Source organism: Nicotiana tabacum, chromosome 4 (genome assembly GCF_000715075.1).
Source record: "Nicotiana tabacum cultivar K326 chromosome 4, ASM71507v2, whole genome shotgun sequence".
NCBI lineage: Eukaryota > Viridiplantae > Streptophyta > Magnoliopsida > Solanales > Solanaceae > Nicotiana > Nicotiana tabacum.
The window spans coordinates 66608217-66624211 of NC_134083.1; the positions used below are offsets into that span (position 1 = coordinate 66608217).

General features: G+C 34.3%; 1 protein-coding gene across 1 annotated transcript; it reads left to right on the plus strand.

The window, feature by feature from the left end:
• The first annotated feature begins 2232 nt into the window (after positions 1 to 2232).
• LOC107791834 (pectin acetylesterase 9) lies at positions 2233 to 15995 on the plus strand. The gene is made up of 12 exons (XM_075251973.1): positions 2233 to 2770; positions 2936 to 3018; positions 7361 to 7490; positions 8723 to 8802; positions 10724 to 10843; positions 11326 to 11450; positions 13825 to 13885; positions 13962 to 14018; positions 14108 to 14185; positions 14280 to 14385; positions 15029 to 15177; positions 15595 to 15995. Exons 1-12 carry the CDS (start codon positions 2629 to 2631, stop codon positions 15694 to 15696), a joined length of 1233 nt encoding a protein of 410 aa, XP_075108074.1. The 5' UTR covers positions 2233 to 2628; the 3' UTR covers positions 15697 to 15995.

Sequence of the window (15995 nt, forward strand, 5' to 3'; positions counted from 1 at the left end):
TCTCTTAATTGCTCTTGATATTGGTTTTCCCGTACGACACTGACAATTTAGTCTAGCGTGGAGGGGATCTCAATTGGCGGACCGTAACTATACAATCATCGGTTGCTTAGCCTTACGTCGCCCTTCCAAATAATCTCAGGAAGTCGTCGCGTAACAATCCACATGAGATGAGTGTCACATCGATTGATGAGGCGTTATAAGACCCGAAACTTAAGCCCCGAATCGTTATTACTTAAAGATCGTGGCTTTCAACATTCTCAAAATAATAAAGAAGAGTTGCAGCATCAGTTATATACGCAATAATGCACAGATGATATGACTAAATACGTGGCATGTGATGTTGAAGTTGAACAAATCATTTAAATCCTATCTCCTATATTAGCGATTACAGCAGAAGGACTTGGCATTGTCTAATCTGTATTATTAGCTGATTTTATGAGAATTTTGAAATAAAATTACAAAATACTTTTTATGAGTGAACAGATTATGATAGTAACGATTAAATAAAAGTACAAACAATAATTGGTTTTAGCTATTGAATTTGGTTTTTTCTGATACATAAAAATTAATTATGTCGAAGAATTTTGTTTAGGAGCATTAATTACTGATGAATTACAAACGACCTGATAATATTGATAAAATTGTCATACATTTTGGACCTGATAATTTAGTTATTTGACACTACTTTTATCTTAATTCATCGAGTGTTCACCATTTTCCTTTTAATATTTGAATAATTTTATGTATTTCTTATTAAAGTTGAAGAAAAAGTGACTGTTAAAATCACTAAATTTAACAAAAGAGTTTAGTGTATGTGGCTATGTGGTACCTTATTCCGAAGGAAAAAGTAAAAGGAGAAAAATTAGGAATTACTCCCTCCGTTCCAATTTATGTGAACTTGTTTGACTGGGCACAAAGTTTAAAAAAAAATAAAATTTTTTTGAATTTGTGGTCCTAAACAAGTCAAAAGGGAGCTCATAGTATTTGTGTAGTTATAAAAGCTTCTCATTAAGGGTAGAATTATAAATTTAAGCAAAATTATTTTTAAATTTAAAAAATAATCATTCTTTTTGAAACGGAGCGAAAAAAGAAATAGGTTCAAGAACTACAGTTTTGTGAGTAGCAACATGACCATTTAGGCATTTACCCCCAATCACGGGCGGACCCCACCTTGCTTTTTATTTCAACGAAGTCTGGCCTGTGCCACCGAACCATCAACGCTCAATAGCATTAGGACTTCAGAAGACGCAACTACCTGGTCACCACTAGTCCGGAACTAAAGTAATGCAAAATTCAATTTGAAGAACCAATATAATGCACAAAAAAAGGAGCAAATCTACCTATAGGGCAGGTCAGACATGCGTTATACCATCCTGGCCAAACGTCTCGGGCTTACGGGCGTTTGATATTACGTAACTCTTTTTATTATATGTATTTTTTTTCTAGATTAAATGTAAAATAATCTAGCATCACAGGAATTTTATTACAAATTTGTATTAAATTTACATGAATCATGAAAGTTGTGAACAAATCTTGAATGTAGTGCGTAAAATTTTCACGAAAGTAACATCACATTTCTAATTTTGGTGGAATTTGATTTTACAAAATTGCACTATACTAACTGCAACTCCACGATGTACATTGGATGCGACAGTGCATATATCACTTGCTCCGTAAGATTTCATAATTAGAAGTACTTCCTTCTTGACATAGACTAGGAAATAATTAGAAGAGAAAAAAGAAAGAAAAGGAGATTGGTGAAAATAGCACGGGCTAGCCAGTTTTCGGACTGATAATTATAAAATAGCTAACATTTGCAAAGTCATTAAAAAATAATCATTATTTTGTTTCAACACAAAAAGTTCCAGCATAATATTGGAGCACATGCAAGAACTTCTCCGGAGTATATTATGGTGGAATAATACATTTAGGGCCAAAAGGCTGAATGATATAGCTTGCTCCTTACTTAACCATAACCAAAAATTGGTCCCACTCCCATTCCCACTTCTCATTTCATCTCATCTATCACCTGTCAATTGCCATTGCGGCTGACCCCACTACTCTCACAAATTTGTTAATCCACACCATCCCCACTGCCCATTGGGCTTGTTCTTAAAGTCACTTGTTTAATCCGTCGCACACTTAAAACCATAACAAAGACATTCCCATTTCTTTCCCTCCCTCGGAAATCCCCTTCATACACTACAACTCTTTTTATAGTACGCCCAAATTTGGGGCTCTGTTCAACTCTCTTGCTTCCTTTTTCAAGCCATTTTCATCCTTTTCTTCAGTGCTTCTGCAAAATTCTTCTACTGAAGGCATAGAACTTGTGCTTTTTCTTTCTTTTGTTTCCTTTTAAGCATAGAAGTTTTAATTGAGTTTTATTTTCCTTATTCGTGGTGTAAATTAAATGCTTTTCATTCTTCAGTCAACAGCGAAGATCTAATTCCTTCATTCATTTTTAGAAAATAATTCATTCGCAATTACTCCTATATCCAACAAGTTTCTTAGTGGATTACATTCACATCTCTATTCGTCTCTCCACGCATTCTTTCTGTGAACTATAGATTCACTATAAATATTGCTGCATTCCCCTTTTTTGTTTTTCTCTGGGGAGCGCAGTAAAAAATGAAAATGAATGTGAATTCTGTTATCCTGTTGAAATTGGTTCTGCTAATTTGCTGGCCATGGCTGGTTTACTCAAAAGGTGAACAGAGTCGGCTTTTGGTCAACATGACTCTTGTCCATAACGCTTCTACTCTAGGAGCATGTAATAACCCCATGCCCTATCTTTATTGAGAGCTTTAATTTCCTTTTTACCAATCATTAATAATTCCTCTTAAATTTCGCTATCAAACGCAAATTTACTACTTTTGTACAGGTAACAAACTAATTAATGGCATTGTTAATTAAACATTGAATTTTGATTTTGCAGATTGTTTGGATGGAAGTTTGCCTGCGTATCACCTGCACCGAGGATTTGGAGCAGGAGCAAGCAATTGGCTTTTGCAATTTGAGGTAAGTGATTCCTTTTTGGAGTTTCCTGTAGGGGTGGTAAAGGGCAAAAAGATTCTGTCATTGCGTACAGTTTAGTAAATAGAGTAGTTACAGAGACTTCTTTTGTTTTGCTGCTGCTTTTCTGCACTTCTTGATTAACGTGCCTGCAGCCTTTCTTTAGTAATTAGTTCTCTCTACTTTTTCTTTTGGTGACAAAACACTAAAACAGATATCGTGGGTGTTTCGGTTAAAACACGTTTTGACGTTGCTTTAGGAAGTTAGAAAACAACCTTAATGCTGTTTTTAGGCCTTGTCTCATTTTTTGGGATATTGAAATTCACTTTTTTCTTTTCCTTTTCATTTAATTACTCCAAATTGATCTTTTTACGTACTAGTATTTCCTTTTTCCCGTTTTGTTTCCGCTTTCTTTTTGTATTTGGCCAATGTGGCTAGAGAAAGAACTTTTTTTTTCCTTTCAGTCACTTGAGATAAGTTTAATAGTAGCAATTTTTAATCATATTCAAATGCTTACAATGCTCTAGGAATTTATTAACAATTTTTTTAAAAGTTAAGCTAAACAAATGCACAAGCTTTCTATGAATTTCTTTCAAAGTTCACTGCAAAGACACACATCATTATTTTCGAGAAACAAAACACAGGACCAATTTCAAAACTAAATCCAAACGGGAAATATCACACATCATTATTTTCGAGAAACAAAACACAGGACTAATTTCAAAACTAAATCCAAACGGGAAATATCACCTTAAATTCGTTACTCTGATTCGCTTTAAATTGAACATCTAATATTTGATTTCACATAGAGTATTTAAGAAGTAAATGTTAACATTAAAATATATTAAAAAAATATATATATATATATATATATATATATATATATATATATATATTATTTATTTATTTATTATTATTTTTTTCTCTCCTGCTTGTAATTTTTTTTAGCTTAAATAATTAATTTTAGTGCAGTGTAATGTTATGCGATCGATCTGTTTCAAAGGTTACACCTTAGGGTAAAAAGGTAAATTCTCTAAAATTACACTTTTGGGCCATTAGACTGTATTAGTTTGATCAAACACAATTATCAAGATTAAAAATGTTGCTCTACTTTGTTGTCTATTAATCGGTGAACATGTCGCATGATGCTTAAAACGATATGTTTAAAAAGAACATTTGGTATGCACAAAGAGGACAAACAAGGCAAAGAGAAACTTTCTGTGATTATGGACATAATGGTTCCAATAGGCAAAAGTAATGGAAAGGAGTAACGGAATTATTCATGCATTAAGATTTAAGATGCACTAATGTAACATGCCTCTTCAAATGTTCCTAGTTTTTTCTTCTCTTTTTCTACATGCATTAAGATGTCATACAGTTTTTATTATGTGCAAAAAATCAAAAATTCAATGTCTTGGTTATCTGATCATCTGGATTTAAGAAAAGGAAAAAAGGATGTAGAGAAGAAGGGGTGAGCCTAGTTCTTACTTTTAGATTGATTTTTAGGGAGAAAAAGAGGGAACAAGGAATAAAATTAAGGATAAGGTCGTGAACCAAATTTTCTTTTCCCATCTTTCCATATCTAAATGAAACTTTGATAATGTCGAATAAGATTTTAAGTTTATTAGCAGAATAATTCTTGATAAAAAGTATTACTGTTAAATGAGATCAAATTTCTTTTTTCATTAAAAATTCAAAAATATAAAGTTACCACTCGTATTCTCACCTTTTTCTTTTCTCTATTTAAATACGGTTTCCACCTCTTTTTCTTCTCTTCATCCAGTCCAAAACATGACAAAAGTGCATGCGCGGATTCTAGTATTCTAGTGTGAAACATCGGCGACTTATCAACCTAAAAAGGCAAAAAAGGATTGGTGAGCGGAACATAAACATGTTTGTCCATTTATCTAAAAACGGACCCCTACTCTCTCATTCAATCTGTCCATTTCCGTTTCTCAATAATTAGATTTTCACTACTATTTATTAATGATAATAATAGATTAGAAGCTTATCCTATCAATTAGTTTTCAAAGGCGGCTTGAATAAGTTCCTCCAGTTGGCCATATGGCCATTCTTTTTACGACATGACAACTTGCATATGGACCACAAAAGAGAGACAAAGTTGTCATTTTAAGGAGTATTATTATAAGTAGGACTAGATGTAGAAAAAGTATACATGTTAATCGGGTCGGGCTGACCCGTTTATAGTCCGGGTCAGCCCGGTACTGTAGCGTAGGGCGGGCGGGGAGCGGGTTTCAAACGAACAGTTTTTTGATATCGGAACCCGCTAAGCCCGTTAACGGATTGTTAACGGGATACAGCCCGGTTCAACCCGTTTTTTAACGTTTTTTTTTAAAAAAAAAAATTACCGTTGCCACAACGGCCCTTTTTTTTTGCAGAAATGGCCATTTCGGCCTACCCCTTAAGAAAATAGCCCCCACACCCCTAGTATTTGATAAATAACAATTTTAACCTTTTAAAAACTATAAATAGCCCCCATTCTTCTTCATTTTTTCTCACAATTCACTCTCTTACTACTCTAATTCTCTCTTGATATTATTGATTATTGTTCTTAAATTCTCAATTACTTATTATTTCAAGTTTCATCAAATATTTAGTTTAGCCATTACAAAATTATTATTATCAAATATCAAGTATTCAAGTGAAGTGTGGTATCAACTATCAAGTATCGATCTATCAATTGAAGTTTGATTTTTGATATCAAATTTAGTGCGGCATCCGGAATCCCGATACACTCGTTCTATATCTTTCTCTTCTTTGGTGTATATTTATTTTATTATTTACAATTATTAATTTAATTTACATAAGGGATATATTTAGAGCAGCCAAAAAAGCGTGCACTAGTAGAGGTGGTAGTAAGAAAACTTCCAAAAGATCAAGAGGTGGTGCTTGTTCTTCTAGTAGCTTTACACATATTTCAGAACGTTCACCTGAAAATTTAAATGTAGATTATGAGCGACTTCAAGAAAATTATGGTATAGATGATGATTTAGATGATATTCCATCACCTGATAATCTTGAAACACCACCAGCTACACCTGGTAATGTTAATCAAACTCAAAATAATAGGGGTGGAAGTCGTGGTAATACAAGTAGGCCTCCCCTCCCTATTAAGAAGAGTCGAAGATTAAGAAGTAAGTGTTGAATCTATGCTAGATAAATTTAAAAAATATTTCTACCCAATTCCCTCTATTTACCTAATTGGTGTTATTTTAAGCCCTTCTATCAAAATGGCCAATTAAGGGGAGGACCAAGAAATTGGAGATATAATGATTTATGGTTCTGATTCAACCAATGCCGAAAACCAAGAACCTCATGTTGACATGGATGAATTTACAAAAATGATGCAAAGCATGTGATGTACTATTTTTTTTTTAATAATTGTTGTAAACTTTTAATTTGCAAGTTCAAAAATAACAAAATCAAAAAAGAACTTGCAACTTAATTTGAAGTATTATATATTATTCAATAAAAATATCAAATGAAAGTATTCGGAGCTTGATCCTTACATATTGCCTATTGGTCTTATTAAATAATTTTTTGTAGCCACTTACTTTCAAATTTAAATTTTAAAATTATAAAATTCAAATTTTAAATTTAAAACTTTAAACTTCAAAGTTTAATTCTAAACCTTAAAAGTTTGCAAACACTTAAAGTATCAATAACATTGAATAAGAAAAATAAAATTTACTTAAAAAAAAAAACTCACGGCCCGCTAACAGCCCACTAACAGCCCGCTAAGCCCGAACCCGGACGGACAAAAAAAAAAAAATCGAAAAAGTACAGCCCGCTAACTCAGTCCGCTAACAGCCCGCAACGTTAAACGGACGGGCTATTTTTTTTGTGTCCAGCCCGTCCCAGCCCTCCCGTTAAACACCCATAAAAAAAGACACGTCTATAACCGCTGCCAGTATCCTTTCTACTTTTTTTTAAATTAAAATTTCTAGATATTTCAGATTTCAAAATCCGAAAAACACAAAAACATTAGATGGTACATGTGAGAGTATAAGATAGCAAGTATATTCCGTGAAATAGTGCACAGAAATTGATTCGGACAACACTATTATATGTATAAAAAAAACTTAGCTAGAGTAATTAGAAAGCTATTGAAATTAGAACTTGTGATACTAATAATTGAAACTTTTGTGTTTTTGGCTACTTTGCTGTTTAGGTGAAAAAGTTGCATTACATTACATTAGGCTAATAGAAAAACAGACGAAAAAAGAAAAAGGATAATGGGTATGGAAGTTTGTCCAAGAAGTATAGTGGCTAGTGAGCGTATAGCGAAACGTCTGACATTTTAATTTCATATTGATTGCAATAACAGGGTGGTGGGTGGTGCAATGATATCAAATCATGCTTGGATAGATCCAAAACTCGGCGTGGATCAACTCGTTACATGAATAAGTGGGAGGTCTTCTCCGGCATTCTCAGCGACAGTGCGTCTTTAAATCCTGGTAATTCACAAACTTATCTTTATACAAAGGAACAAACAAAAAAAATGAAGCATGTGAAATGCCAATCTGGTAAGTAGGAGTACAAAATGCTGTCAATGTAGTATTCTTGTGTGACAAGGTCCATGTTCCTCACGTTTGATGTTCTCCCTTTCCACGTGATTAATAGTTTGAGGACGAAGTAGACAGCTATATGTTTTGGTTTGTCTATCCTCCCAATCTAAAACATTGCAGTTCGATCTCAGCTCCGATGCCGTCCTATTAATTAGATTTTTCTTCTTTTGTCTGATCCTCTTATCAGTTAGATTGGTTTTGAAGTCCAAAAGTAAGGACTGTGCCTGCCCTATATTTGATTATTACTTATCAGTTTCTTAGATATTGCGGGAAACAAGTGTCAATTTTGTATGCCCTGTTTTAGGTCCAGCATCTAAAACATTTACCCTGTCAGTTAATATGGACAAAGAAAACAGAAATTAATCAGTGTCTTGTTAAATTGTAAGTAGGCTAAATGGGTGCACCGACAGCCAGTTAGAACTTCGAGGACAGCAAAACAAGGCAAATAGACCACCTTTTCTAACATTTTACATGATTTATGCATTTTCTGACCTCTGCCCTGCATTTCCCATCGTACTCTCCAGTAAAGCCTAGCTAAAAAGGATTCCTCTTTATTTATACTAACCAAGTAATTTAACCTTAGCCGTTAAAAGTTAAAAGTGAGAACATCTTGAGAGTCCATGTTATTTTTTCCGGCTTTCTAATTTGGTTCTGTGACTGAGGCGTGAGCTAAGGGTTTTTAACAAGTCAATAATACTGTTAAGGAGCTTGAACAATGAATATTGAGTGTGGAACCTCGATCTACACTGGCAAAAAATGGTGGTCTCTTCATTTAATAATCTTTTCCCTAATTTTCCTTTCTTTTATCCTAACTTGAGAGTTTCTCACTTCGTCAACAGCAGCATGATTTAGAGACTAAAGCCTAATTGGAAAGTAATTACACGGAGTCAAACTTTGTTTCAAATGTAATTGAATGAATCGGATAGGACTATTTCTTTACAGTTAGTTATCAATACTTATCATCCTTTTGCGTATTGAGGATAATCTTTTTCAGAATTTCCCTTTTCATGTGCAATGATAAACTAACATGGTTTAAAAGATTTTTATATATTCTAAATGATTTGAAGAACTGCGTGAGGAATCTGTAACTAACTAATGGAGAAGTCGAAAAACAAATGCAGATTTCTACAACTGGAATCGGGTGAAGCTCAGATATTGTGATGGAGCCTCGTTCGCTGGTGATTCTAAGTTCTATAATGGGGTAAAACTCTACCACTTGCACATACCTCAGTTTCTTGCAGTATTTATTCCTCTTAAATATTCCCACTTTGTGATTCTTTTGCCTTTGTAGTACTAGATTCGTGTCCACTAGATCCTGTTTATCAAGTTTCTATGAAATTACTTTTCTAATCCTCATTATTGTTTGGTTATTATATAATAACTATCAATGCCGTGTCCTAGTAGCTGGCCGCCATTTCCAAAATAAATCTTTTGTTTGATAGTCACCTATCTAGAGTGTTTTAAGTGAGAGTTCAGCTTAATCGGGTGCTTTGTTTTTCCTCGTGCCAAATGATCAAACTTATTTGGTTTGTTGCTGTTTTATCTGCCAAACTATGGGTGTATAGAACCAGTAGAAGTCATGAAACTAATAGCTTGTTTGGTCAAGCTGGAAAAATGCATATTTTGAGAAGTGTTTTTTCCAAAAGTGCTTTTCGAGAAAGTAAAACACTTTTGAAGAGAAACAATGTCTTTGGCTAATTAATCTGAAAAACACTTTTGAGCAATAATTTGAGTTTGACCAAACTTTTTAAAAAGTAGTAATAAAGACATAAAAAGATTTACTTAATAGTTAATATTATATAAATAAATGAATAATCTCAAATATTTATTATTAAAGATAATAATTAAGTTTTTTATTTTATTTTATTTAAGTAAAACATGAAAATAAATTGAAAAGTACTTTAATTCTTTCAAGATGATTTAAATATATTAAAAAAGCATTCAACATATTTATACATTATGAGAGTTCTCAATACTATAATCTCTAATTCTAATTATTAGGTTTGAAATAAGTAATGTTATTTTGGTATATACTATATTTTGTTAAAGGTATTTTTGGTAAGATGAAAAGTCAAAACTGCTTCTGCTTCTAGTTCTAGGAAGAAACTACTTTTTTCTGCTTCTCTAAAGGTATATTTGGTAAGATGAAAAGTCAAAATTGCTTCTGCTTCTAGTTCTAGGAAGAAACTATTTTTTTCTGCTTCTCTAAATTTGATTTTGCTTATTACAAGAATGCACTCCCCCCCCCCCCCCAAAAGCTTGGCCAAACACACCTCAAGTTGAGAAAAAATGCTTTTTGGGAAAAAAACACTTTTGGCTTTGGGAGAAGCTTGACCAAACAGACTATTAAGTGTTTTAGTTCTGAGACTTCATTTCTAGTTACTTGAGCCAGGAATGGTTTGGTTCTATAAATTGTTTTAAGTATTCCTAATCATTGTGAACGTGAAAAAAAATACTATCGTCTTTAAGAAAGGGTAAACTCAACATTGTGGTTAGGAGATATTGTTTAATATGACCAATATTCACGCGTTGGAAATGAACTGCGAGTCTAGGATTCATTTCAATTAGTAATGAGAGAGGGCATTACAAGGTCTTGAGTACCTCAGTGTAATGATGCTTCATAACATTTTTGTGGAACATTATGGAAATTCAACAGATAAAGATGGAAAAGAATCATAATTTGCATAGCAACATTCATTTGCTTTAGAATTAATATGCACGTGTAATTCACATTAGTTCGGAATATTAGAGCTTGAAAAGCGTGGTCAGACTTGGATCAAGGCCAATATGGAACTTTTTTTTTGACTTCTTTTTATTTGTTATTTCAATCCCTGCTCTTTCTACCAATTATTATGACCTTACTTGTCTTGGATTCTATCATATGACTACCATTTGCGCTACTCTGAATTTTCTTCATTTTTCTTGCTTTCAAGTTAAATAGAATTAAGTATGGAACTGCTAATAGATTTTCTGGTGGCATACATGTTAGATGTCTCAAAGCCAATTACTTTTGCCTTTGGACTAGTTAAAGAATTATGGTCTTGATAAAGGTGTATCCGGTCTGAGTTGTACCCTGTTCTTACTATTAACCGAGTCCTTTTCTTGCGTGAAATGAAGCACAGACATATTCCCGTAGCAGCGGCGAGCGAAATGAGAGCACATTGCTTTATTTCAGAGGGCAAAGAATTTGGCAAGCAATTATTCTTGATCTTCTCCCAAAAGGTCTCGGGCGAGCAAAGAAGGTAATGACATTAGACATACTCCTTTGCACTTAAACAGCATGTGATAATGACCGTCAAGGATTAGGACCACAAATACAGCTCGATAATTATACTTTGGGTAGCAATATGATAAACAGCAATTGGTTCCTTCACCACACACTACCCCCTCCCCATCCTGCCCAATACACAAATATTAGTCTCTTGTGAGGACATAGAGAGGGTAATTAGATGGTCTTGCCTTTCTGAGTTAAATAGTCATTTTCTGTAACAGTAAACAAATAGTGAACTGCCAAATATTATACAAATCTGCTTGGGATCTTTCAGTATGTTTATATTCAAACTCTGTAACTTTAAGTATATAACATGATAATCTTTTTGTTGATTAATTTTTTTTTTCCAAAAGACATGTAATACAAATATTTTAACTTCATAGTCTTACTCCCTTACTAAAAGATACTTTCTGCTTAAAACTGTACTGAGTCACTGACGGCATTTCTTTCTAGGCTTTGCTTTCTGGATGCTCTGCTGGGGGCTTGGCGACCTTTTTGCATTGTGACAACTTCACCAGTTATCTGCCAAATAAGTCTAGCGTGAAATGCTTGAGTGATGCTGGATTCTTTTTAGATGAGTATGTTTCTGCCAACTGAACAGGCAAATGTGATTTCCTCTCCGTATTACATTTTGTTAGGATCGGGAACTCGGGTAGTGCGGAATATAGCTAAACAACGGTATAATGACAGTAACAAAGACAATGGGAGTTGATAACAACGACAATTAAAGTAGATAAAGAAGACACAAATTTAACGTGGTTCGGTCAAAGTGACCTACGTCCACAAGCGGAGAGGAGCAATTTACTATAACAATAAGAGTACAAAAGAGAGTACAAAATTAGAGTAAACACTCTAATTAATCCCAAATACCCTAAGAGAATAACCTCACAAGATCACTCCAAAGAAAGGGTTCACACAAGTGCTTCCCAACACTAACTCTCATACAAAACACTCTTAATAAAGGAAGAAAGGAAGAAACAAGAATTGAAGACAAGTCTTGTTGGTGTGTCTACAAATGAGGAGAAACTCCTCTATTTATAGCAAGAAATCCTTAGCCTAATAATGGATATTATGTCATGGCAAATGTCATGATCCACAAATTTGTTATAATGGATATTATGTCATGGCAAATGTCATGAACCACAAATTTGTTATAATGGATATTATGTCATGGCAAATGTCATGAAAATTTGGCCATATTACAAATCTCCACCTTGGCCTAATTTTGGTTGATATAGTAAATTTGCTCCACCTTCTTCGCAAAAGCCCCAATGGGCATATGTCAAAATTTAATGCCATCAAATTCAGACAAGTTGTCTGATATCGAAACTGTAGTAGAGCCTATAACAGTGGAGCCCAATAAAGTATACAACGAACCAGATCTGTGTGCTTTCATGATCACAAGAGCATCTTGAAAAAATTTTAAAACTCCACCTTCACTAGTGAATTTGCACCCAAGCGATTCTAAAGTGCCCAAAGATATGAGATTTTTCTTCAACTCAGGAACATATCTAACATCGGTGAGAGTTCTCACCACATCATCATGCATTCTGACCTGAATTGTACCTTTGCCAATAACGTTACAAGTAACATTGTTACCCAATTGGACAACTCCACCTGCAACTGAATCATATGTAGAAAACAAGTCCCTTCTAGGACACATATGATATGAGCAACCGGAATCTAAAATACACTCATTGTCTAATCTGAAACTAGTTTCAGTTGCTAAAAATATAGTTCCCTCAATCTCATCAGTTGCTACACTAGCTTCGGCGGTGTCAGTACTTTTGTGCTCATTTTTTCTTTCCTTATGCTTTTCTTTATTTTTCAGCTTATAGCATTCGGAGATAATGTGACCTTTCTTATGACAATAGCGACACTGTAAATTATTGTATCTGGATATGGAGTCGGAGTTGCCCCTAACAAACAAGCCAACTTCCGCTTGAGTTCCACTAGCTTCCCCAGTAATATCACTATCTATCTGTTCTTTTGATTTTAAGATAGATTTAATATCCTTATAAGAGATATTATCCTTTGCATAAAGCATAGTATCTCTTATATGCTTAAAAGATGGGGTAGAGAACAAAGCAGTAACACGGCTTGATCCTCATCTTTAATTTCAGCATCTATATTACTCAAATCCATAAGAATGGAATCAAATGTGTCAAGATGAGAGAGAATAGAGGTACCTTCACCCATACGAATTGTATAAAGCTTCTGCTTCAGGTAAAGTCTATTTTCCACCGTCCTCTTCATATATAAGGTTTTCAATTTTTCTCACATGCCTTTAGCTGTGGTTTCTACGGAAACTTCACGTAAAACCTCATTTGAGAGATTTAAAATAATATCTGCTTTTGCCTTTTTGTCTATGATGGCAAATTCCTCATCCGTCATTTTATCCGGCTTCTTCTCATTTCCTTGCAACGCCAAGTCTAAGCCATCCTGAATTAGGATAGCTTCCATCTTTAATTGCCACATTCCGAAGTTTGCACTTCGGTCAAATTTCTCAACATAGGTCTTTGTTAGAGTCATTTTGGCTATTGAAACTAACCCGGTTAGATCCGGCTCTGATACCAATTTGTTAGGATCGGGAATCCGGGTAGTACGGAATATAGTCAAACAACGGTATAATGGCAATAACCAACACTAACTCTCGTACAAAACACTCTTAATAAAGGAAGAAAGGAAGAAACAAGAATTGAAGACAAGTCTTGTTGGTGTGTCTACAAATGAGGAGAAACTCCTCTATTTATAGCAAGAAATCCTTAGCCTAATAATGGATATTATGTCATGGCAAATGTCATGATCCACAAATTTGTTATAATGGATATTATGTCATGGCAAATGTCATGAACCACAAATTTGTTATAATGGATATTATGTCATGGCAAATGTCATGAAAATTTGGCCATATTACACATTTAATGGGATGTTTGCATTTTGTTTTCGCAGGAGAGATATAAGTCTGAACCACACTATCAGATCTTTCTATGAAGATCTTATTTCCCTACAGGTATGCTCTTATCATGGCTAAATTCAGGAATGTTTATACTGCGCTATCTTGTTCTGACAAATGTGGTTTTCTGAAGGGGGTAGAACCAAATCTCAATCAAAATTGCACTTCTACACTCTACTATCCACACCTGGTATGATCTAAGCTCTCTCGTCTTATTTAGTTCATAAGCTGGTGATGAAACTGAGCACTCTTCTAAGAATTCTTGAGATGTTCATGCAGTGCTTCTTCCCACAGTATGCATTACCATACATCAGAACGCCATTCTTCATCTTAAATTCAGCATATGACGTGTACCAAGTAAGATCATTCTGCAATTTGTTATAAACTAGGTATACTTCAGAGTAATGTTTGTGATGCACGGTGCCAGTAATCTGACCATATGCTTTTGCAGTTCCATCACATATTGGTTCCGCCTTCTTCTGATCCTCAAAGGCACTGGTATCATTGCGAGCTCAATGTTACGGCATGCAATCCAAGTCAACTAAATATTTTGCAAGGTTGACAAAGATTGTCATATTATTATCTTTGAAAGATGTTGAAGATATAATTAAATAAATACTCTAACAAATTAAGCTTATAGATGAAACGGTCACGCAATCAACATGATTCCAGACCATCTCGATTCTTGGTTATCCAATTTTGAGCATTCATGTTATATTGTCCAATCCTTAGTGTACGGGGTTGTTAAAACTCGCACATCGATTTTGGGGGTAATTGATTTCCTAATATGGTTATGGACAATCCTCACCTGATGAACTAACTTTTGAGGTTGAATAAGGCCCAAAGTCCATTTCTTAACATGATATCATGCAATTCAACGTAAGTCATTAATGTAGGTCCTTAGGCAGTTAAAATTTTTTTTTTTTTTTTGCGGGGGGGGGGGGGGGGGGGGGGGGGTGGCAAAAAGAGTTAGAATCTTGTAAGGGTCCGATAGAAAGAAATATCAATTGAATTCACGAAGTATTCAAATATTCGGCAACTAGATTATAGCAATCCTAGGTAACATACTATGCTATGCTATGCTACTCTTATCACGGTACATTTGTTAGTTTTATCTTTATATGTACCTTTCTCAGAATTTGTAATTTCTGTCGCAATTGATGGCAGTAACCATGGTTACCTATTGCTGACTATTTTCAGGGTTCCGGAAAGATATGCTTGAAGCTCTGGGAGTTTTCTATGAATATTCAAGAAGAGGTGGGATGTACATAAACTCTTGCTTCACTCATTGTCAAAGTGAGACACAAGATACCTGGTTTGCAGTTGACTCTCCTCGAATAAACAACAAGGTTGGTCAAATAAATTTCTCACATCTTTGGCTGCGGCACAGTACTTACTTGAAATGCAATACTTAACGCTAAAATGGCAAACATGAACCTTTTTTTTAGTGTGTGAAGTAATTCCAGTCCCTTTCAGTTTCTTCCAAAATCTTCTGTGTTTGTTAATTATTACTACTATGCAAGTTTTTTCTCAAATCATACTGTTAATCACAATCTTGGAATCTAATTCTTATTCGTTTTCTGATAAAATCTACAAAGTAGTAAATGATTCTCCGTGTTTATAGAAAGAGTGGTGTTGTTTTTCCTGAATTTCACAATATATGTACAAGTCAATATACGATCTGATGCAACTGACAACCTATCAAGCACAAAAGTTAATTTCTTTTTGATTTTGTGTCTACTGATTTTGAAACATTCATTTTCCAGACAATTGCACAGGCAGTTGGCGATTGGTACTTTAGTAGAAACGTGAGCAAGGAGATTGATTGTGCATATCCTTGTGACACTACTTGCCACAACATGATTTGATACAGAGATCTCGTACATGCTAATTTTCAGAGGGTAATTGGAACCCGGAAACTCAGCTATACACAATCATACAGACAATACTGGTTATATACTGCAGATTGATTCTTTTAAAAGTGGGATGCAGGAAGGAGTAGGTGTTCTTTTTATAAGATTTTATAAATATATATTGCAGAGTAAAAAGCAGTTTTCTTGTATTCTGAGAGGAGAGATGTTGGAGATGCTGATTAGTCACATAGAACAAATATGTATATCACTTTTAGCAAAGAATATGATAAGGATTCCATACAACCGATTCTGAA

Excerpts from the sequence above, each read along its gene's own strand:
- LOC107791834 (XM_075251973.1), top strand. The coding sequence starts at position 2,629 with ATGAAAATGAATGTGAATTCTGTTATCCTGTTGAAATTGGTTCTGCTA. Across the intron at positions 13,886-13,961 it reads AAGATCTTATTTCCCTACAG|GGGGTAGAACCAAATCTCAA; the intron begins GTATGCTCTTAT and ends GGTTTTCTGAAG. Across the intron at positions 15,178-15,594 it reads CTCCTCGAATAAACAACAAG|ACAATTGCACAGGCAGTTGG; the intron begins GTTGGTCAAATA and ends TTCATTTTCCAG.